Genomic DNA, 24,180 nt, shown 5'->3' with positions numbered 1-24,180 from the left:
CTTTGAAAAGTGAGTCAGGTAAAGAGCATTTTTTGGTCTTAAAGGGGCAGTCTTGTATTTTGAGACAGGCTTGAATAAGCTAAGTAGCCAATAGGTGGAGGGTATGGGAATAATAATGGTACGGGAATAATAATGCATTTTATTTTGTAAAGTAGTTTCTTGCATCAAATAACACAACAACATGTTCAGTCACCTTCTTGTCTGAAGGACAAGTGGATAAACAGGTTAATGTCAAGCCCTGTATGTCTTTTTTTCCACACATTGGCTGCTACTGTAGGCTGGATGATAGAACAGCTATTTCCATGTTAAAATGTTATGGGATGCATTTTCTCCATTATTTTTGATGGAAGGCCACTCTGGTAGGCCTACGTTATGATCAAATAGCCTACTGTTAAAACTGTAACTTAAAGCGGGTACAGCCTCAGTGTTAACAGTAAACGTGCGCCGGAAGTTGCACAGAATTTTCACAACATTCAAGTTTGTGCTCAGCAGACCAGAAATTTGCTCAGTGCAGAAAAAATGGGAACATTGGTTATGACACCATGGTATTTCACTGACAGCTTAAAAACCATGGTTCATTGAGAAGTTTAAAAACAAAACACACTTCAGCTGAGAAGGGGTTATTTTTGTTCATTTACCCCTTCTGATAACCAGGTGGCGAATCGCATCTCTGCATGTCTGGCAGACATATCAGTATGGATGACGGATCACCACCTCAAGCTGAACCCTGGCAAGACGGAGCTGCTCTTCCTCCCGGGGAAGGACTGCCCGTTCCATGATCTCGCCATCACGGTTGACAACTCCGTTGTGTCCTCCTCCCAGAGTGCGAAGAGCCTTGGCGTGACCCTGGACAACACCATGTCGTTCTCCGCTAACATCAAGGCGGTGACCCGCTCCTGCAGGTTCATGCTCTACAACATTCGGAGAGTACGACCCTGCCTTACACAGGAAGCGGCACAGGTCCTAATCCAGGCACTTGTCATCTCCCGTCTGAATTACTGCAACTCGCTGTTGGCTGGCCTCCCTGCCTGTGCCATTAAACCCCTACAACTCATCCAGAATGCCGCAGCCCGTCTGGTGTTCAACCTTCCCAAGTTCTCTCACGTCACCCCCCTCCTCCGCACACTCCACTGGCTTCCAGTTGAAGCTCACATCCGTTACAAGACCATGGTGCTTGCCTATGGAGCAGTGAGGGGAACGGCACCTCTGTACCTTCGGGCTCTGATCAGTCCCTACACCCAAACGAGGGCATTGCGTTCATCCACCTCTGGCCTGCTGGCTCCCCTTCCTCTGCGGAAGCATACAGTGGGGAAAAAAAGTATTTAGTCAGCCACCAATTGTGCAAGTTCTCCCACTTAAAAAGATAAGAGAGGCCTGTAATTTTCATCATAGGTACACGTCAACTATGACAGACAAATTGAGGGAAAAAAATCCAGAAAATCACATTGTAGGATTTTTAATGAATTTATTTGCAAATGATGGTGGAAAATAAGTATTTGGTCACCTACAAACAAGCAAGATTTCTGGCTCTCACAGACCTGTAACTTCTTCTTTAAGAGGCTCCTCTGTCCTCCACTCGTTACCTGTATTAATGGCACCTGTTTGAACTTGTTATCAGTATAAAAGACACCTGTCCACAACCTCAAACAGTCACACTCCAAACTCCACTATGGCCAAGACCAAAGAGCTGTCAAAGGACACCAGAAACAAAATTGTAGACCTGCACCAGGCTGGGAAGACTGAATCTGCAATAGGTAAGCAGCTTGGTTTGAAGAAATCAACTGTGGGAGCAATTATTAGGAAATGGAAGACATACAAGACCACTGATAATCTCCCTCGATCTGGGGCTCCACGCAAGATCTCACACCGTGGGGTCAAAATGATCACAAGAACGGTGAGCAAAAATCCCAGAACCACACGGGGGGACCTAGTGAATGACCTGCAGAGAGCTGGGACCAAAGTAACAAAGCCTACCATCAGTAACACACTACGCCGCCAGGGACTCAAATCCTGCAGTGCAAGACGTGTCCCCCTGCTTAAGCCAGTACATGTCCAGGCCCATCTGAAGTTTGCTAGAGTGCATTTGGATGATCCAGAAGAGGATTGGGAGAATGTCATATGGTCAGATGAAACCAAAATATAACTTTTTGGTAAAAACTCAACTTGTCGTGTTTGTAGGACAAAGAATGCTGAGTTGCATCCAAAGAACACCATACCTACTGTGAAGCATGGGGGTGGAAACATCATGCTTTGGGGCAGTTTTTCTGCAAAGGGACCAGGACGACTGATCCATGTAAAGGAAAGAATGAATGGGGCCATGTATCGTGAGATTTTGAGTGAAAACCTCCTTCCATCAGCAAGGGCATTGAAGATGAAACGTGGCTGGGTCTTTCAGCATGACATTGATCCAAAACACACCGCCCGGGCAACGAAGGAGTGGCTTCGTAAGAAGCATTTCAAGGTCCTGGAGTGGCCTAGCCAATCTCCAGATCTCAACCCCATAGAAAATCTTTGGAAGGAGTTGAAAGTCCGTGTTGCCCAGCGACAGCCCCAAAACATCACTGCTCTAGAGGAGATCTGCATGGAGGAATGGGCCAAAATACCAGCAACAATGTGTGAAAACCTTGTGAAGACTTACAGAAAACGTTTGACCTGTGTCATTGCCAACAAAGGGTATATAACAAAGTATTGAGAAACTTTTGTTATTGACCAAATACTTATTTTCCACCATAATTTGCAAATAAATTCATTAAAAATCCTACAATGTGATTTTCTGGATTTTTTTCCCTCATTTTGTCTGTCATAGTTGACGTGTACCTATGATGAAAATTACAGGCCTCTCTCATCTTTTTAAGTGAGAGAACTTGCACAATTGGTGGCTGACTAAATACTTTTTTTCCCCACTGTAGTTCCCGCTCAGCCCAGTCAAAACTGTTCGCTGCTCTGGCACCCCAATGGTGGAACAAGCTCCCTCACGACGCCAGGACAGCGGAGTCACTCACCACCTTCCGGAGACATTTGAAACCCCACCTCTTTAAGGAATACCTGGGATAGGATAAAGTAATCCTTCTACCCCCCCCCCAAAAAAAAATTGTAAAGTGGTTATCCCACTGGCTATAGGGTGAATGCACCAATTTGTGAGTCGCTCTGGATAAGAGCGTCTGCTAAATGACGTAAATGTGCCCTTGAGCAAGGCACTTAACCCTAATTGCTCCTGTAAGTCGCTCTGGATAAGAGCGTCTGCTAAATGACTAAAATGTAAATGTAAAAATGTGAAATTTGTGTACAACAAATGTCTCTGTCAATTGGTATCCCTCGCTCAGTTCATACATTTGTCTTCCTTTAACCTCAACTCCAAGATCAGCCACACGGGCACAGACAGTAGTGCGATTGCCACGGAGATGGGATTGAGCTGCCTCGCACATCAGTTTAACGTTCTTCATTCCGTAGATTCTGGGAAGTTTCTCTAGTCTAACCAGTTCCCTGTCTGTCTGTCTGTCTGTCTATCTGTCAGCAGTTGGCTGAGAATCAGATGTGCCAGTGTACTGTTCTCTTTCTCAGACCCAGAGAGTGGGTCATGACAGACTGCTTGGGCGGCAGGTTGGGTCAGTAACTGAAAGGTCGCTGGTTCGAATCACAGAGCTGACTAGGTGAAAAATCTGTCAATTTGCGCTTGAGCAAGGCACTTAACCCTAATTGCTCCTATAAGTTGCTCTGGATAAGAGCATCTGCTAATTGACTTAAATGTCTTGGCTTCAAGGTGGCGGCCCAACACTATACTTTACAAATGATTTGCCACTTGTCTCACAAGAAGCTAAAATGACAATGTATGCTGATGACTGCACACTCTACACATCAGCACCTACAGCCAGTATGAGCTCACTGAGACTCTTAGCAAGGAGTTACAGTCAGTGTCTTAAATACATCTAAAACCAAAAGCATTGTATTTGGTGCAAAGCATTCTCTTGGACCTAAACCTCAACTGGAGTTGTGCATAAAGGGTGTGACCATTGAACAAGATGAAGAAGCTGAACTCCTAGGAGTAACACTGGATGGTCAGTTATCATGTTCAAGACGGGAAGAGGTATGTCTGTTATAAAAATATGTTCTGCATTTTTGACACAAAGATCAACTATACTAGGCTTTGATCTCGTCCCATCTTGATTACTGTCCAGTAATATGGTCAGGTGCAGCAAAGAAAGACCTAGCAAAGCTGCAGCTCGCTCAAAACAAAGCAGGACACCTTGCCTCTAACTGCATACACAGAACTAACATCAACAACATGCATGATAGTCTTTCATGGTTGAGGGTTGAGGAGAAATTGACTACTTCTCTTCTAGTCTTTTTAAGAAACATGTGTGTGTTGAAAATGTCTAACCACTTGTATAATCTTCAAATGAAATCCCAATGTTCTTGAACTTGGAATTTCATTTAAAGTCATTGTCATATATGGCAGAGGACCCAGCTATTAAAGCGAGATAGCGTACCTGTTACCCATGCCACAACACTTATATAATATATTTGCATTCACTTCAAACAGAGATACATACCCCACCAGACACGCCACTATGGGTTTCTTCACGGTACACAAATCAAAAACAGATTTAATGCGCTGCTCAGTTATGCTATCGTGAAATGCTCTGCCACCAGAGGTTACTCAGGCAAAAAGCAAGCTTTAAAATACAGATTAAAAAAACATATTGTATCACAGCGCCTCTCCTCTTTATAAAGATCTAATGTAACTTTACTGTTACATTAAGAATATGTATATATGAATAGTGTATAAATAGTATTTTTGTTGTCTCTTGGTGTCTTTCCTATACAGTGCATTCGGAAAGTATTCAGGCTCCTTGACTTATTCAACATTTTGTGATGTTACAGCCTTATTCTAAAATGGATTAAATTGTTTTTTTCCCCTCTGACTAGTCTCCCAGTCCCTGCTGCTGAAAAACATCCCCACAGCATGATGCTGCCACCACCATGCTTCACCGTAGGGATAGTGCCAGGTTTCCTCCAGACGTGACACTTGGCATTCAGGCCAAAGAGTTCAATCTTGGTTTCATCAGACCAGAGATTCTTGTTTATCATGGTCTGAGAGTCTTTAGGTGCCTTTTGGCAAACTCCAAGTGGGCTGTCATGCGCCTTTTACTGAGGAGTGGCTTCCGTCTGGCCACTCTACCATAAAGGCCTGATTGGTAGAGTGCTGCAGAGATGGTTGTTCTTCTGTAAGCTTCTCCCATCTCCACAGAGGAACTCTGGAGCTCTGTTCGAGTGACCATCGGGTTCTTGGTCACCTCCCTGACAAAGGCCCTTCTCCCCCGATTTCTCAATTTGGCCGGGCGGCCAGCTCTAGGAAGTCTTGGTGGTTCCAAACTTCTTTCATTTAAGAATAATGGAGGCCACTGTGTTCTTGGTGACCTTCCATGCTGCAGAAGTATTTTGGTACATTTCCCCAGATCTGTGCCTCGACACAATCCTGTCTCGGAGCTCTACGGACAATTCCTTCGACCTCATGGCTTGGTGATTGCTCTGACATAAACTGTCAACTGTAAGACCTTATATAGACAGGTGTGTGCCTTTCCAAATCATCATGATGCAAAATGGACAGTGGACAACAGTGGACTAAAAACTATAGTTTTTGAGTGGATTTTCCCTTTAACGTCCCCTTACTTTGAGACCTTAATTTTAGAACGTCACCTCTATGCACTCAAATGTGATCACACAAGCACACAAGCACAGGACACAGAAAATCGAAAGACAGATACATCTTGAAGGTGAGCCAAGAACAAAACTGATGACACAGGTGAAATGTGTCATCATGCATCACGATGAGCATGTATGTGTTGAGTGGAGGTCAAACCGGCAGACTGCTGCAGAGTCCAGTTGGATGCAAGTCCAGCTATTGGCAGCGTCTCTATAGACGCTGTTTGCTAAGACCAGGGTAAAGACTGCGTGGCTCAAACAAGCTTCAGTAAGTCAATCCCAAAGACACCAAAGAGTGGTTTGACTTCGACAAGAGCATATGCCTCTAGAACTGAAGTCCATAAAAAACATTGTCTTCCCCAGTGCATTTTGTCAGAAAATGGGGACCGATTCTAACAGGAAGGGCGGAGAACAGTTTTCATTGGCAGGACACAAGTGAACATCCCTTTCTCTGGCCTGGAGCTGGGGGAAGCCTGAACTTTCCCAGTCAGGAAGATTTAAATAAGAGGATTTAACATTTCCAAAGGTCAGACTATGTCACACAGAAAATGTAAGGCAGATTTTGGGTGGATGGTTCCTTTTCTGAAGAGAACCAAATGCCCGGGATAACTCAGGCAATGACCCTAACACTGTCAACTTTGAGGGACATTGGTGGTGCAAGAACTTATTCTATACAGTAGGCTAACATATGGAACAAGGGTACTTCACTTGTAGGGACTTAGGAAGAAGAACCAATCAGTGATGCCAGTGAGAGTGTAGTAGGGACTAAGGAGAGTGTCCTAGCCCTGCCTCAGCTGTTGGTGTTGGCCAGAGAGGGAGGCAGGGCAGGGAAAGGAACATATGTTGAGTAGAGGCTGGCTGCTCAGCTGGCTTGGCTATGGTTGGTGTGATCAGGCTATGGAGGAGGACTGTGAGGCATCTTCCGGTGTTGAGAGGAGACTGACTGCTTGTCAGGACTGGAGAAGTAGAGTACACAAGCCATCATATGCCACCACACTGGTGACTTCCTACATCTCTACATCCTTCTCTTGTGAGCGTATTTCATCACGCCATACACCACTGAAGTATACACTGCCCACATTGACTCAAACAAACATCACTTTATCAATCTCATGTTGGAGTCAGTCATAATTCATAAATGAGGAACAGTAAGCAGCCCTATTTAGTTCCAATACATTATTATTCATATGAATGGAACAAACTGAGACTGGGGACTGGAGGTACCTCAGTGCTGCTTATGATTAAAACATGACAGCATCAGCCGCATCTCCAAAAGTAGCTCCATTTAGAGGACAGAAACACAAGGAGAGCAGAGGGATTTTCAGGGCAAACATTCACCACGAAGCTATCCGCATGAGGCTGATTTGCCTGCCCGTGACCAAGAGAAGCAAATGTTTTCTCATAAACCCAACTGTCCACACCAACCCAGTAACCTCAATTATGACAGTACCAAGTTCATGATTAAACCCTCCTTTCACTAGATATGGGATATGCTTGCTTACACTCACCTGAATACAATGGAGAGCAGGTCAACTTGACGGTTGCTTGATGTTCCCTTTAAGCAAAGATTAAGAGGCAATTCCTTTTGAGCAAATCTTTACATTTTCAAGTGGAAGACCTCTTAGCTAAATTCATTCTCCGTCTATTTAATTCAAAGACATTAATCCAAAATAAATATTTTAGATGCAATACAAACACCTTCTTTTGTTATCAACCATCAAGCCAATTTATGATTGATTTATAACACCATCAGCCAGGAGGAAAATACTGACTGTCACAAAAGGCTCTAAGAATCTCTCTCACTAATGTGGTGTAGGCCAGAAATGAGGCCTGAGGATATGAGTACAGTAAGCTGAACACCAAATCCTCCAGTAACACAAACATATCATTCAACTCAAAGTAACCATGTTACCATATCTTTTCAGTGATTGGCGGATATCTCTACCACCTCAGCTTCCTGCCCTCAACCCACAATGCAGTAGATCAAAAGGTATCTGGCTGTGACAGCCAAGGAATGAGCCGCTCGCTCCGCTTCAATAAAACACCCAATCAGAAGTAGGGAATTATTTCTAGTCCCTGAGTTGTTGCGTTCCATTTCACACCACATGGCCTTGAGCCCTGTACCAGAGTCGCAGCCTACATTCCTGTGCTTTACAGCATTCCTTGGAGTTTTCTTTGGACGTGTATCAAGTTTCACAGTTTATGGGAGTCCATCGGGTAAAAGAGACGCTATTTCAAAACCACAGGTGTATCCATTCCCACTGGCGGTGATACGGTGATAGCCACACACTTGAGCAATAGGAAATATCAAACAGGGATATGTTCACTGAGTATGTCCTCACTCTTTCCTTTCAGCCTCAGACATGGCCTCTCCTCTACTGCATAATGTCACTAAAGAACTAAAGTCATTCAGGAGATCGCCATAGCTGAAGTATTGGTGTATCCTAGTCCAGCTAGACAACATAATTTTCATGTTATAAGACTTCCTCTCATTGTTATCTAGTTGTTATCAACCGTCCTAAGGCAGTGTTGATGCAGTTCCAGGGGGCAGAGCCGGCTCTACGTGGCGGCAAAGCCAGGCATTGACCCCCAGATAGTATTCGTGCCCCCACCTCCCCCAGTTTTGTTTCCCTATAAACATAACAAATGGTATATGAATTACAATGCCAGTTTTGCCAATGTAGAGTTGTCGGGCCTGCCAGTAGCACAGACCGGGACAAAGGCTTTGCCAGGTGGTCGCTCATGATCTGAGGAGTAGGGAGGGGGGATGTAATAATGTCATATTTAGTAGTTAAAATCCCCAAATGCATTCTGATTAGGCACCTAGCCATGCGATGTCATAAGGTACCACCTTCATTACCTTGTTTAAGATCCCACCCAGGGCGGGGTTAAATTGACCGTTTTTTACTCACAGATAACTACCGCTAATAATAGGCTAAATAGTAGCTACTAGCTTTGTTAAATTTGGGTAGCCACGAGCTGAATAATTATAGCTGGCTAACCAGCATGGATATCCGAAAATGGCTGGGCACTGCCAAGAGCAAAGAAACGGAGGACCACCATGTCAAGTGCAATTCCGAGCTCACTGAGCAGTCTGCTGGCCCAACCATAGAGGTTCAGCATGTCACATCAACGAACAGCCCAGCTTGTCCAGCAGGCATTTGAGAGGGACCTGACAAGTACATTTCGCCAGGAAGGAGAATGGAATCAAAAACTTCTCATGAGGTTCAACACAGCATAGAGGAGGCTGCAACTCATCTAAATGGTAAGCTACAACCTTTATGGCCCTGGCCGCCGTGCCAGAATTATTAATTCATTGGTTTACCCTCATATAAACCCACTGCTAATTTGGCAGATTTGTTTATGTAATGTATAGGCCTTTGCTTGTTACTTCAATTAATATTTTAGATTGATCTGTGATACTTAATGTTATTGCTTGCTTTTGCGGGTCTAATTGCCATTGACAGATATACAGCTTTGTATTATTTGACGGATATAGGGAAAATTACCAAGGTAGCCTATTGGTTGTGCTCTGAGGTGATGTTAAACTAGGTCCCGTGTGGCTCATTTGGTAGAGCATGGTGCTTGCAACGCCAGGGTTTATGGTTCAATTCCCACGGGGGACCAGTACAAAAAAGTATGAAAATGTATGCACTACTACTGTAAGTCGCTCTGGACAAGAGCGTCTGCTAAATGACTAAAATGACAAATTGGTAGTGCATCTAACGTTACCCTTTCATCGCGCTGACTGCCGTTAGCCTTCTGTCCATGTTCCTGAATTGATGGTTAAGGTGTGTGCTGTTTTAATGAGTGCATCTTGGGCTACCAGTCTTCGTGGGGCTTCTCTTCATCATCGCATGCTTTCTTGTGTGCAAAATGACAGTTGTTGTGTATATGGCTGCATTTCAGATAGGCCTCCATTTTAGTATATTTTGTATGTAGGACCAATACCGTGTGTAGCCTAAAACAAGTAGGCCAACATTCACTCTGTTATCATACATTTGCATTACACAGTCGTTGTGTGATAGGCTACTGTAAAAGTGAAAACGACACAGCCTACTTTGTCGCCCCCTCCCTGCTCTCTTGCTATAGCGTGTGTGTGAGTTTCTCTCTGAATGGGTATTTACTCTTATTCGCAGCAGATTCAAATTAGCTACTGCCATGTAGGATATATTTCACACCAGCTATGACTATAGAAAATGCACTTAGTTTGATTTAGTTTGCATTTCTGGAACTTTATACTGTCCCAAGATGCACAGAAATACAACGACAATAAACGGAGAAGTGGCGCATTGATTACGCTTATAGCGCAGTGCCACAAATTTGACAGAAATGTAGCCTATAGATCTAATTATTGAAGTTTAAGCTATGAAGCCTGTAAGAATCTTTGATAATCTAGTGGTGCTCATCGAGCTGATCTTCACGTGTTGGTAGGCGCAAATTATGTGTAGGCCTACTGCAGCTACGGCTGCATTTCGGATACACGTCGTAGTGGGGCGCACATCTTTCTTGTGTTATTATATAAAGTGACGGTTGTTGATGTGTACGGCTACAATTCATATACATTTCTGTACATACAGTATGAGCAGTGGTAGGACCACTTTACCTAATGTGATATTAGGGCTCTAAAGCAATACTAGTTGTGCCCCCACACATGGATTTAAAATGCCCCCTCGGGCATGTCATCCTGGAGCCGGGCCTGCCAGGGGGGCAGGGTGACCTCTGTAGGCTCTAGGAAAACCTTGCCATTCAGATGGAGCCAGTGTGTGTAAATCCACATCTGAGCCAACAAGCCATCCCCTGGCAGGCATGTTCAGCACTTCAGATGAAACACTATAGCAAGTGCCCAGCTGACCACACACACACACACAAGCCAAGGGCACAACACCATTGTGTCCTCTTGAAGCTGAGAGTCAGCGTTGGAGTGTTTCCCCCTCAGGCCAGGAGAGGAGCATGCATCAGTGAGCATTGAGCAGTGCTGCCTTCTTCAACCCCCAGGCCAGTCCTAAAGGAAGGCCATTGACCCCAGCACTCATAAACTCATAGAGAAAAGGAGGGGCTCATTCATTATCACATAAATGAAGGGAAAGAAAAGCAAATGTAGAGTAATTTTGTTTCAATACTGTTTCAGACAAGCATCCCATTGCCAATTTGCCACGCCTCAGGATGAAGCGGTCTTGTGACCCGGTTAAGATCCAAAAACATCCTTTCCAAACCTCCTTAAAGAAATCGTCCAGCGATATTTCAAATCTATTTGTGGCGTGCCTCTTTCACAGCGGGAGGGTTTTGGGCTTTGTGTTCGGATGCTGTTTCAGTTGCTTGTTTGTTGGTTTGTTTGCTGTCTGAGAGACCAGAGGATTTGGATAATCAGTCTCTGGCTCGGGCTTCCAGCTGTTGGCCTACCTTCCCTTCCTGCCACAGCTGCACTGCATACATCATCAAGGGCTATTAGCAGACAGCGGATTAGCCCCTGACCAGGCTTAGCTCCGGCAGTGGGGCTGTCAGGGCTCTGATCCCTGCTCTTCCCCTGATTTATGCAAAGGGAGGGTGGGGGATGCTGAGTGGCCACTGTTGTTAAACGGACTCGGACATGGACTCGGACACCCCCACCGCCCGCCTTCTCCTCTCACTCCCTAATGGAACTCACAACAAGAGCCATCAGATCCGATAGGCTTACATGGCACTTTTAAACAGTGACCTACGATTTGAAACCCCTTGTGTTACCATGGGAGATACTGCCTCGCTCGGGGGATTATGAGTCCGATTTCTAATGCTGACAGTTTACCTAACGAGCATTTTTATATGACAGCCTTTTGCTTGCGCTTTTTGTTATGCGGTTGAACTAGCATGGAAAATGTGATCGGGCATCAGTGAGAGAGAGCCAAGTCATGCAATATGCCGCTAAACACTGTCCTGTTTAATTTGCCTGCATGTGACACAGGGGACAAATTCTAAAAAGCCTCAACTTAATCAATAATTCAGCTAGCCACATCTGTCCTGAGTTGTGAATGTTGTTGAGGTAAGAAGCCTGCATATACCCTGCATTCACTTTGTTATGTAAAACCTGGCTATGATGAAACCTGTCTCATTATCTTTAATTATTCAGAGTGTTCATATGAAAATTGCATCATACCAAACTGAAAAATGTAGGCTAGAACCGATTTTTCTCATCGCTGGTTGAGCAATGCAATGACAAGTAGAAAAACCATGCAAGAAAAAAACAAAGAAAACCAAATCGATATACAGTTTCCTACTCTGTCGCTAAAGGTAGATATTCAAAAAGCTCAATTTTATGGTTTACCAACAGCTCTTGGGTAGCCTCTCTCAGTCTAATATGGGGGGCTGGCAGATGAATCCACTGATTGATAGCAGTGCATGCCGTTTTCTAATTAGATATGTTGCATGTGAGGCTAAACATGTGCATCTCACTCAGGCAAATTGAGATGTAATCTCCTTAAAGTGTAAACAACATGTCAAAACAAATGTGTGTCATCATGGGCCAACGGTGTTAAGTTTACATGTCGTTTGGACGGAGGCCCACACATGAAGATGTGTCATACATATCCTGAGGTATACAGCAGATTTTCTCAGTAAAGTAGACCCTGAAGCAGTCCTCTGTAGCTCAGCTGGTAGAGCACGGCGCTTGTAACGCCAAGGTAGTGGGTTCGATCCCCGGGACCACCCATACACAAAAATGTATGCACTCATGACTGTAAGTCGCTTTGGATAAAAGCGTCTGCTAAATGGCATATTAATTAATTAATTAACATTTTAATTGAAATGTACCGGAACCATATGCATTGGGTGCGTAACCTGATTAGGGCGTCTACCCACGGTGCTCAGAATGACAGATATCCCATTTAGATGATGGTAATTCATATTACAGAACATGCAAGTCGAGGATGCAACGATGTGCGGTCTTTCTTACAGAGTTCTGATGCGCACTATGAAGATGTTAGAATAACTGTCCAAAGTTACTTTTCTCCAGCCAACAAGACGAGTAACGAACAGCAGAATCACTAGCCTGTCTATCTACCATCCCCCATAATAGAAAGGTTTACCTATTCTATTGGTCAGCTTGTCGAGAAAGAAATGGCCTATTCCAAACTGACTCTGGGACAGTTGTGGGACGATAGATCCCAAATTCATACAACCAGTAGGCTTAGGCTACATAAAACAAAATACGTAAAAAACGATGAGGCTGATGCTACAGATCAGAATGTTTATCTTAAAATTTTGATAAACTATTATTTCTTCACATTATAAGCGTCGCAATGCGCACAAAGCAGTAGGCTACGCGTGAATGTTCATTCCATAATGCAATTAACAGGAAAACACATTGTCAATGCGCAGCGCACATGCAAGCGGTTTAATGTGACAGAGATTAAAATATTTTTACAAATTTAGAAAGAAGGGAGATCTAATATGCAACAACTAGCATGGGTTGCTAATATAACTAGGATTGTGCCTTTGGCTACTGGACGATGAAAGAAAGTTGATATAAAATAATTGCCTCCACAGATATGGTGTGATTTTGGCTAGGGTACTTTGAAGCAAGGTAAAACATGCCTCATAATATGTAGTAAAACGTTCAGGTTTCAAACAATGATGTATATGTTTTCAAAATGCATATTGTCTCCAGCTCATTGCAAAGTGGTGTGTGACGCGCTGATGAAGCCTGCCTTCCGTTGCCTATGCATTTGCTGTTTGAGATGCTGTAGCAGCAGCTCTCCTGCTGTCTGACAGATTTTCCGCTCAAAGGCTCTGTGTCTGTATGCTGTACGAGTGTGATAAATAAGGTACATAATGAATATACTGTACACACGCGCCAATTTAATTACACAAAATTATGCAAATTAATCTATTGACTGATAAGCATGACCAGTCAAATGTATTGCCATCGACTGGTATTTCCATCAATGAATAGTCTAAAAAGCATTATTTCGCAATGGGACTTTTTCCTTCTTCTCCCGGACAGTTGGCCAGCGGCAATTTGATTTATTGACTTTAAAAAATATATATATATATAGGCCAAAAGCCGGCTATTACCAGCTAACGGAAACCCTGTCCTGAAGCTATCATAAATCCTAATGCTGTGTGTAGACTGTATGTCTGTGTGTCTATGCTGCGGTCCTTAAATCCTCTAATGAGCAGTACAATTAGCACCAGTCAACAGAGGTGCCATTTTTTCTCTTTCATTCTACTGAAGAACAAACAACACCACTACTTGTCCAATTCATGTCAGATGCTGTCTCCTCAGGTCAGAATGAGAGCAAAACTGTCTCTCTCTGGTAGCATAACACCACTGAAACGGCTAGGGGGAATCAGTATTGAATAGATTTAATTTGAAACCATCCAATTGTGTCATTTTGACAAGATAGCATATTATCAATTTCACTCTCAGCCAGGTGGATACTGACAGCAATTTCACAGAAAGTCACTCATCTGATGTTCCTAAAATGAAAGATGGAATAAATAAATATTTAATTGTAACTGTCAAGAAATTCACAGTGTTTGAATAAGATGACTGTGAAAAGACAAAGATTTGTCCTCGCCCTTCCCCACTGATGTGGTGTGAGAGGCATACCCAGAGGAATTCCAATCCACTGAGGGTTTCCCTTGTGTTCCTGGCAATGTTTCTCCCTGGTTTAAAAAGCTAACTCAATTACGCAAAGCACCATCTGTAGGGCAGAAACAAGGGAGGGCCTCACAAGGGAGTCAGGCTGGCTGGTTGTCCCGAATGTTCATGATTCAGTCATGTTGGATAAGAAGAGACTAAGTCAAAGATGCCAAGATCAGGGCAAGTTGGAACTACAAGTTTTCCATTGGAAAAAGCTATAACATCTTCTTACGATTTCCCTAACAAAGGAAGGGAAGCTTAACTAAAGCCTGCCTGCACATTAAGTCCTTCTCTACACATTTTTCTGAACCTTTCAGGGAATTAAATCGCAGATGAGCATTAATATTTTCTAACCATTCTTCAGAACATTCCTCATGTATTGTTGGGCACACACGTGGATTAACCATACCAGATTCCATTACTGCCCTCAACACCATTATGATGTCACTTCCTGTTATGCAAGACGGTGCATAAAATTAGTACGAGGCTTCGGTTATTTTTAGCCAAGACAACGCAAGAGTGGCTTCGGGACAAGTCTCTGAATGTCCTTGAGTGGCCTAGCCAGAGCCCAGACTTGAACCCGATCGAACATCTCTGGAGAGACCTGAAAATAGCTGTGCAACGACGCTCCCCATCCAACCTGACAGAGCTTGAGAGGATCTGCAGGTTTCTAAAAACCTTTTGCTTTGTCATTATGGGGTATTGTTTGTAGATTGATGAGGGGGAAAAAACAATTACATCCATTTTAGAATAAGGCTGTAAAGTGACAAAATGTGGAAAAAGTCAAGCGGTCTGAATACTTTCCGAATGCACTGTTGGTAGGGGAGCTTTTCCCTGTTGTGACTGGGCAAACTGGGTTGCGTTAATAAGGACAGTGCTGGTATGAGGAGGGGAATCGTGAACATCTTTGTCTCTCCAAGCAGCCATCCATAAATAATTCAGGTGTGGAGTTGAAGTAACAAGTATTGATGTCGCTGCATCTCCCTCTCTGCACCTTTATATGACTCAGTGTGTTGAGAAGCCTGAGGAGGGAGGCTGACGACTGTTGTACTCCTCCGGCAGGTTAGTTCTCCTCCTCAGGTTACACCATTAAATATTCACCCTGTACCTTTTCATAATTTACCTCGTCAACATACTGGGAAAATTACTTGGAGAAACAGAGAGACATTGGAAGGTCTGTAATGATGACAGGAGCAGTAAGTCTTGGGATGTGGCTTTCTAAGTGCACTGCACTTAAACCAAGTGAATGAAGATGGGAAGGTTATTATGGGAATGCTTTACGTTTTCTGAAAAGAGAGAGAATGAGAGAATGGCCTCCCAATTTGCCTCAATGGTTATGGTGAAAATGCGGCCCAAACCAAATAGGCCTACTTTAACATCTTTGGTGGTTTCTTCAAATGCTACATGACCAACATTTTTCACCCTGATTCTTTTCAGAGGCCATGGCAATACTGCTTAACTTGTACAGAGTTGGAAATCCATAAAGTGTGTGAGGAGGAATGCTATCTGGAAGGTGTACAGTGGGGGGAAAAAGTATTTAGTCAGCCACCAATTGTGCAAGTTCTCCCACTTAAAAAGATGAGAGAGGCCTGTAATTGTCATCATAGGTACACGTCAACTATAACAGACAAAATGAGGAAAAAAAATCCAGAAAATCACATTGTAGGATTTTTAATGAATGTATTTGCAAATTATGGTGGAAAATAAGTATTTGGTCAATAACAACAGTTTCTCAATACTTTGTTATATACCCTTTGTTGGCAATGACACAGGTCAAACGTTTTCTGTAAGTCTTCACAAGGTTTTCACACACTGTTGCTGGTATTTTGGCCCATTCCTCCATGCAGATCTCCTCTAGAGCAGTGATGTTCTTACGAAGCCACTCCTTCGTTGCCCGGGCGGTGTGTTTGGGATCATTGTCATGCTGAAAGACCCAGCCACGTTTCATCTTCAATGCCCTTGCTGATGGAAGGAGGTTTTCACTCAAAATCTCACGATACATGGCCCCCTTCATTCTTTCATTTACACGGATCAGTCGTCCTGGTCCCTTTGCAGAAAAACAGCCCCAAAGCATGATGTTTCCACCCCCATGCTTCACAGTAGGTCTGGTGTTCTTTGGATGCAACTCAGCATTCTTTGTCCTCCAAACACGACGAGTTGAGTTTTTACCAAAAAGTTATATTTTGGTTTCATCTGACCATATGACATTCTCCCAATCCTCTTCTGGATCATCCAAATGCACTCTAGCAAACTTCAGACGGGCCTGGACATGTACTGGCTTAAGCAGGGGGACACGTCTGGCACTGCAGGATTTGAGTCCCTGGCGGCGTAGTGTGTTACTGATGGTAGGCTTTCTTACTTTGGTCCCAGCTCTCTGCAGGTCATTCACTAGGTCCCCCCGTGTGGTTCTGGGATTTTTGCTCACCGTTCTTGTGATCATTTTGACCCCACGGGGTGAGATCTTGCGTGGAGCCCCAGATCTAGGGAGATTATCAGTGGTCTTGTATGTCTTCCATTTCCTAATAATTGCTCCCACCGTTGATTTCTTCAAACCAAGCTGCTTACCTATTGCAGATTCAGTCTTCCCAGCCTGGTGCAGGTCTACAATTTGGTTTCTGGTGTCCTTTGACAGCTCTTTGGTCTTGGCCATAGTGGAGTTTGGAGTGTGACTGTTTGAGGTTGTGGACAGGTGTCTTTTATACTGATAACAAGTTCAAACAGGTGCCATTAATACAGGTAACGAGTGGAGGACAGATGAGCCTCTTAAAGAAGAAGTTACAGGTCTGTGAGAGCCAGAAATATTGCTTGTTTGTAGGTGACCAAATACTTATTTTCCACCATAATTTGCAAATAAATTCATTAAAAATCCTACTATGTGATTTTCTGGATTTTTTTTCCTCAATTTGTCTGTCATAGTTGACGTGTACCTATGATGAAAATTACAGGCCTCTCTCATCTTTTTAAGTGGGAGAACTTGCACAATTGGTGGCTGACTAAATACTTTTTTTCCCCCACTGTATGTAGTATCCCAGTGCAGGACCCTGACGAGGTGTTCTGCTCTCTACTGATTTTAGATCAATGTTTAAGAAAAGCTTGATTCTATGGCATCTTGTCTGCTTAAATAAGAAAGATTATACGTTGCTGCTCTTTTGTTGCCAGTATAATGGTCCCCGTCATGTGATCCGGGCTACAATTCCAGAGTGGCTACTGCTTCAGCCCGGGCCGGCGCACATGGCGGCCCTTCTAACAGATGTTTTTAGTTTGTGCTGCAGTCTCTCTCTCTCTGAGCTGGGAGGCACCGAGCCAGAGAGGTGATCCATGACGCAAGCCTTTTCTTGTTACACTAAATTAACAAAAATGTGCTCTGTGTGGTGAAGCAGCAGGTAGCCTAGTGGTTGAGAGCGTTGGGCCAGTAACAGAAAGGTTGATGGTTCGAATCCACAAGGTGAAAAATCTGTCCATGTGCACTTGAGCATGGATTGCTCCTGTAAGTTGCTCTGGATAAGAGCATCATGTAAAATGAGAATTAACATGGCTTCGCTTTTGTTTTACAGATTTTTCTATTATTGTACTATAAAACTTCTAAATGCTACGACACATAGGCCATGACCAGCCATTCTGCATATTACGCTATCTATCTATGAAGAGAGAAAATGCTAAAATGTGTCAACCATTTCGAAGAACCGTGCAGCACGTACTATCATGTAGATATCATTGATCATTTAAGCATACTGTAAAGTCAAGTTACTATGGCTCTTTCTATGTGAAGGACTTAGTTTCCTTGAAGACACTGTTGTAACAACATGATAATAACATAGCTATCACTATTGGGTTAGAAACAATAAACAGAGATTGTCCTACAGGTTTATGTTATTCATTTGAACCCAAAGCTTTCGGCTACTTTAGAGTGTTTCTTCAGCCTCATTTTCAGAGGATGCAGCAACATCCTAACATCTTTCTTAGTTCTCAGCACGCCTGGCAGTAGAGTACATGACAGTAGAGTACATGACAGTAGAACACATGACAAACCCCTGCTTCTTAGCTTGAAGGAGTTGCACGATGCAATGGATTCAAATTCTAAATCTCTGAAAGATCTCAGGAACTACTCTCGCTCTCCTGCCTCCTTCATAAATGGAAGATGAAACCACTGACACTGTGCCTGCGTTCCAAATGGCATTCTATTCCTTATGTAGTGCACTACTTTTGCCCAGAAGTAGTGCACTATATAGAGAATAGGGTGCCATTTGGGACACAACCTGTGATAGCATGGAGAGGGAGATGAATGATTATCAGCATTGATCATCTGCCATGGCTGCCATTTTATTACACTATGTGTGAACATGAAACCAGTGACTTCAAGAGATGCAACATAGACCTCCTTCCTATTTTATTCAATTAAAAAAGAAGGTAATGTGTTGGTTTTAATAGGGCATGGCAAATGTGCATGTTGCTGCACTTCTTTGTTGTCCCATTTTCTCATGGTAAAGCCAGTGCAGATGGGGGTGGGGTGAGGGAGCATGGCTCTCCATGGTCTCCACCTGGCTCACCTGATTACACTCACCTCACTGATCAGACATGCAATCCTGTGAGTGTTTGTGTGTGTGTGTGTGCATGTTTGCGCATGTGTGTGTAGGCTACATGCGTGTGAGCTCTTCCAGCACTGATTGTGATTGTAAGAACAGGCTTAGAAGGTTTAGAATCAGGCTGATGTTAACGCCATATGTGTGGAGGGAGCCATTCTAATTCGGAATCACTGTAAATGTCAATATCTCTGTCAGAGAGTGGCTGGAGGCTGGAGGGTTTGCTGCTCCATCCATCCATCCCTACCCCCACTCTGTGTGGAGACAGCCAGCACACTCCACTGTTACAGCCTGGCTGCTCTGCTCAGAGTTATGCAACAGAGGGAGGCCAGCGAGCTGTAGGCCTAAAGCACACCCTCCTTCCTTCCCTCTATCCTACCCAATCCTCCCCCTCTGCCTGGCAACACCAGCCAGCAGCAGTAGGAGCAAAACTAGCTCAATCGAACTGCACAGAATTAACATAGGCTTCAGTATGAGCAAACCACAGGAGGCCATCATGACATCATCACTACACTATAAAAGCAAAACACAATTGCGCTGATCCTTTGGATACCATTATTGTATGTTGTAACAATGTAACTACTAAGTTCTATGACAGTATTTCTTTATGTTTTTACGGCGCATGTTGAAATGATTCAGTTTGGAAAGAATAGAATGCATATTAACTGGTTAAATGGGCTATTTTGCTTATAATAGCTTGTGATTGTACAGGGACAAAGAACTGATCCCAATTGCTGTAAGGGACAGTAAACAGACGTGTATTATCACATGGTCCTTGATGTGCTGTTGCTACAGTGTAAATGGCAACAGAAGTGTTACAAAGTTGCCAATAGCGCCAGACAGTGCCAATTGATAACAGGAAGTTTATAATAATAGGCATGTAAACAGTCAAATTCTAGCCTTCACAATCTAACCTTGCCATGGTGGAATGCTCATCACAGAAAATGTTGTTTTTGTATTGTTTGCACATCAGAACAGTGCTCTCTGTGTAGAACCCTTTCTGAGGTTATTCTGCAGAATACAGCACAACTTTGGGCTTTGGCTTGGGCATTTGGACACAGATGCAGAGTCTATTTGAATGACCAACTGTGGACCCTTCTACTACTATATGGAGTTTAGGATAATAACATACATTGTATCATTTTGTATCTATGCCATATCTGTGGTGTCATGATTCATCAATGCGCAATGGTTGCTCTTGCACGCAATTCCATCTGCAGCCATGGCTGACTCAATGTTATAACATGATGTGGCCTTACCTCTTCCAGAATGTTGACTGTGTTCCTACAGCTCTGCAGACGGGTCGTGAAGCTGGATGTGGTAGGAGAATTGTAGTCCTCTGTTGTCTCCGAGAGAAACTCGGACACCGATATTTGATCAGGCATCCTTCAGCAGGGAATCGCCCAGAAGAGGATGGCAACAATTGTTGAGAAAATCCTAAATCATGAAAAAACAACTGGCGAGGAAAATTACGTGATGTCTAACGGTGTGACTGGGTGGAAAACTGATAGTTTAGGATACTAACTAGATAACGAAATGACAAAAATGCGTCTCTTCTCGAATTACTTGGTTGGTTCTCCTATGACTTCACTGTCCCCAAGGGAAAATGGAATGGACACAATTCCTCCCCTTCCTCGCTTCTCCTCTCCGCCGTATCCCTTGCGCATATAACCAAAACACAATCGCTTAATTACTGTCCTATGCTGCCTTGCTGAAAAATAGAATAGCGGATTCCATCATGTTTTGCTGATGTTCAATACGATACTTTCCCGATAATATTTTCTACAATCAGAAATCTTTCTATGTAATCAATTATAATATGTGCTCTCTCCAATTGCTGGATTTCGGATTTTTTCTTCTCTTCTCTCCGTTTCTCTTTTTAATGCACAACGCTGTCTTGACATTCACAACCACTCTCCCTCCCTCTCTCTCGCGCTTTCTCTCACCCACCCACCTCGGATGACGGAGGCAAACAAGGAAGAACTCTGCGCATGTCTATGATCTCGGACATAATACTCAGAGACAATCCGCAGTAAAAACTCTACTGCTGTTTCATATGCGACCGAGGGTGTACTGAAGTCATCGAATAATATGCTATGTGAAAAGGAAAATGTGGCCAATAATTAATATTCTAAGACTATTTGGCCTATGCTATGGACATTATTGTTTATGATCATAATAGCCTATCTAGCTATAGATATTTACCAATGAGATATATTTACAAATGGCAATTGACTGTACTACTGCGTTATTCATAAAAAAGGCGCTTATTTATTAACATGTAAAATAGTTTATATTAATTGAAGCCTAAAGAAACGCATTTAAACATAATTTAGCTGGTTGAAAAACCTAAATGGTGGCTCTTGTAGGCTACTAATTGGACACTAATTATTGGGGACTTGCAAAGTCTATAAATACTTATCAGATCTATTGAGTTACTGTACGAGGTCTGAAAAAATATCCATCCATAGGTAAAACATTGATGGTAAATTCTATAGCCCATAACAGGGATTAGAATATGTCCTACAAGTGATACATTGAAGTGCGTCCCTGTAGTCTTGGAATGCCTGTAGTTTTAGCGCTGCAAAATTGAGAAAAACCATTGGTGGTGAATAACATAAGTGTTCAATCAGATAGCATAGGCTCCTGGTCAATGTACACTTACTACTAGACTAAAGCAATACCACACAGAAATTTGATTTAAGGATTTTAGATACAAAGAGAATAGTCTCTGAATATTATGAGGTGATACAATGTTTCAGTATCAACAGAATTTAGAGGGGCTTACCGACTCGGATTCCATAAAGAATCTTTAGAGGAGAAATTTGACAGACGGGAAGAGGAGGATCTCATGACTTGACTGTCACCTTATAACCTAAATCAAATAAGAATCACATGAGCAGAGTTATGTTGCTCTCTAGACATCAGAGAGTGTGGTATAGCCGGGGGAAGAATCAAGACAACACAACAACACAACTTTAATAAAATGCCTATAGGCAACTAATAGTATATTCATAAATAATTTTACCACACAGGAATAATACTCTGATGAGAAAGCATAGTTTTGCATACATTAATAAATATATTTTAATAGGTTCATTTGTTAGCCAACATAAAAGTTATAATTTTGGACTTATTGAAAATAATATCATGTCCATCTCTACCCATTCAAGAGCACTCAAATTCCAAAGAAAAAGAAAAACACGGGCTATATGCCACGCCTCAACTTACCGAAATTGATGCACATCAAATTTGGAATCTGAACAGAGTGAATGTACACTTGATTGATGCAGAAGAGAATACTTGCTGGGCGCATCATATCAGGTTCATTTTGAATAGTCATCCAAAAGAGTTCAGTAATGGCTATACTTTTAACCTAAGAGTTGAGAGAAGGAGAGAGTGATGTCCTCCAGCAATGGATCCCGTGAAGATCAGTCACAGCGCGGGGCAGGAAGGGAGAAACCCACCATGTGAGCAGGAAAATAGCCACTTACAATGAGCTGGATCTATTGGTAACGTTAGGCCTACAGGAACTGAGGAAACCCAGAAGGCACTCAAACAGGAAATGTGGGATCTGGGTAAACAGAAGAAGCCAAGAAGTTTCTTCGCTCCCTCGAGCTGATTTTAACTACAGCTGTTGTACCCAATGATGTATATAAACCCTGGATTGTTGATGCTATGTATTGGCCATTGAGAGGCTTTGAAGCCACTGGTCGGCCATATTGCAGTTGGCACTCTCCAGTAGGAGCATAGGAATGAATGGAATTCTACATTATTTCAATTAAATGTTTCAAGTACAAAATTACATGTATATAAGTATTTTGTTGTTTTAGTGGGGACAGTAACATTAGTAATCTCAAAAAAAGTATACTTTAAGGAAATTGTTTTAATATATGTTTTAATTTTTAATTTTTATGTTAAGCTCACATAATATAATTTAAAATGATGCATTAAGGTGTATTTATAGAATAAATGTGGCAAAAACAAAGGTAGACATTCATAAATGAATTTCTATAGCTTCCTAAATGTTTTTATACGATGGTGGGAGAGTGCCAAGATGGTGGCACAGTGGCTTCAACACAGCGCCCCCTATCCGTCATCTAGTGTACATACACTCACCGGCCAGTTTATTAGGTACACCACCCCATTCACGGACATTACATTTACATTACATTTTAGTCATTTAGCAGACGCTCTTATCCAGAGCGACTTACAGGAGCAATTAGGGTTAAGTGCCTTGCTCAAGGGCACATTTACGTCATTTAGCAGACGCTCTTATCCAGAGCGACTTACAAATTGGTGCATTCACCCTATAGCCAGTGGGATAACCACTTTACCAATTATTATTATTATTATTATTTTTTTCGTTTTTTTAATATTATTTTTTATTAAAAAAAAATTTTTTTGGGGGGGGGGGGTAGAAGGATAACTTTATCCTATCCCAGGTATTCCTTAAAGAGGTGGGGTTTCAAATGTCTCCGGAAGGTGGTGAGTGACTCCGCTGTCCTGGCGTCGTGAGGGAGCTTGTTCCACCATTGGGGTGCCAGAGCAGCGAACAGTTTTGACTGGGCTGAGCGGGAACTATGCTTCCGCAGAGGAAGGGGATGAACGCAATGCCCTCGTTTGGGTGTAGGGACTGATCAGAGGCTGAAGGTACGGAGGTGCCGTTCCCCTCACTGCTCCATAGGCAAGCACCATGGTCTTGTAACGGATGCGAGCTTCAACTGGAAGCCAGTGGAGTGTGCGGAGGAGGGGGGTGACGTGAGAGAACTTGGGAAGGTTGAACACCAGACGGGCTGCGGCATTCTGGATGAGTTGTAGGGGTTTAATGGCACAGGCAGGGAGGCCAGCTAACAGCGAGTTGCAGTAATCCAGACGGGAGATGACAAGTGCCTGGATTAGGACCTGTGCCGCTTCCTGTGTAAGGCAGGGTCGTACTCTCCGAATGTTGTAGAGCATGAACCTGCAGGATCGGGTCACCGCCTTGATGTTAGCGGAGAACGACAGACAGGGTGTTGTCCAGGGTCACGCCAAGGCTCTTCGCACTCTGGGAGGAGGACACAACGGAGTTGTCAACCGTGATGGCGAGATCATGGAACGGGCAGTCCTTCCCCGGGAGGAAGAGCAGCTCCGTCTTGCCAGGGTTCAGCTTGAGGTGGTGATCCGTCATCCATACTGATATGTCTGCCAGACATGCAGAGATGCGATTCGCCACCTGGTTATCAGAAAGCTCCTACAGACAGTGAGTCACGTGGCCGTGTCTTGCTATATAAATCA

The 24,180-nt window shown here is 43.2% G+C and overlaps 1 protein-coding gene across 1 annotated transcript in view; it reads right to left on the bottom strand.

The window, feature by feature from the left end:
• asap1b (ArfGAP with SH3 domain, ankyrin repeat and PH domain 1b) overlaps positions 1-22,292 on the bottom strand; it is a 78,475-nt gene extending 56,183 nt beyond the window's left edge. The window contains exons 1-3 of the mRNA XM_084140994.1: positions 22,135-22,292; positions 21,692-21,778; positions 20,163-20,289 (exon numbers count right to left, since the gene is read on the bottom strand). Of these exons, the coding sequence (XP_083997120.1) occupies positions 20,163-20,289; positions 21,692-21,756 (192 nt within the window). The 5' untranslated portion in view covers positions 21,757-21,778; positions 22,135-22,292. The remainder of the gene's footprint in view (positions 1-20,162; positions 20,290-21,691; positions 21,779-22,134) is intronic.
• Positions 22,293-24,180: the final 1,888 nt, after the last annotated feature.

Source organism: Coregonus lavaretus (assembly GCF_964263955.1).
Source record: "Coregonus lavaretus genome assembly, chromosome: 2".
Classification (NCBI taxonomy): domain Eukaryota; kingdom Metazoa; phylum Chordata; class Actinopteri; order Salmoniformes; family Salmonidae; genus Coregonus; species Coregonus lavaretus.
The sequence above is the reverse complement of the archived record's forward strand: the minus strand, read 5'-3'. Positions and strand labels throughout refer to the sequence as shown.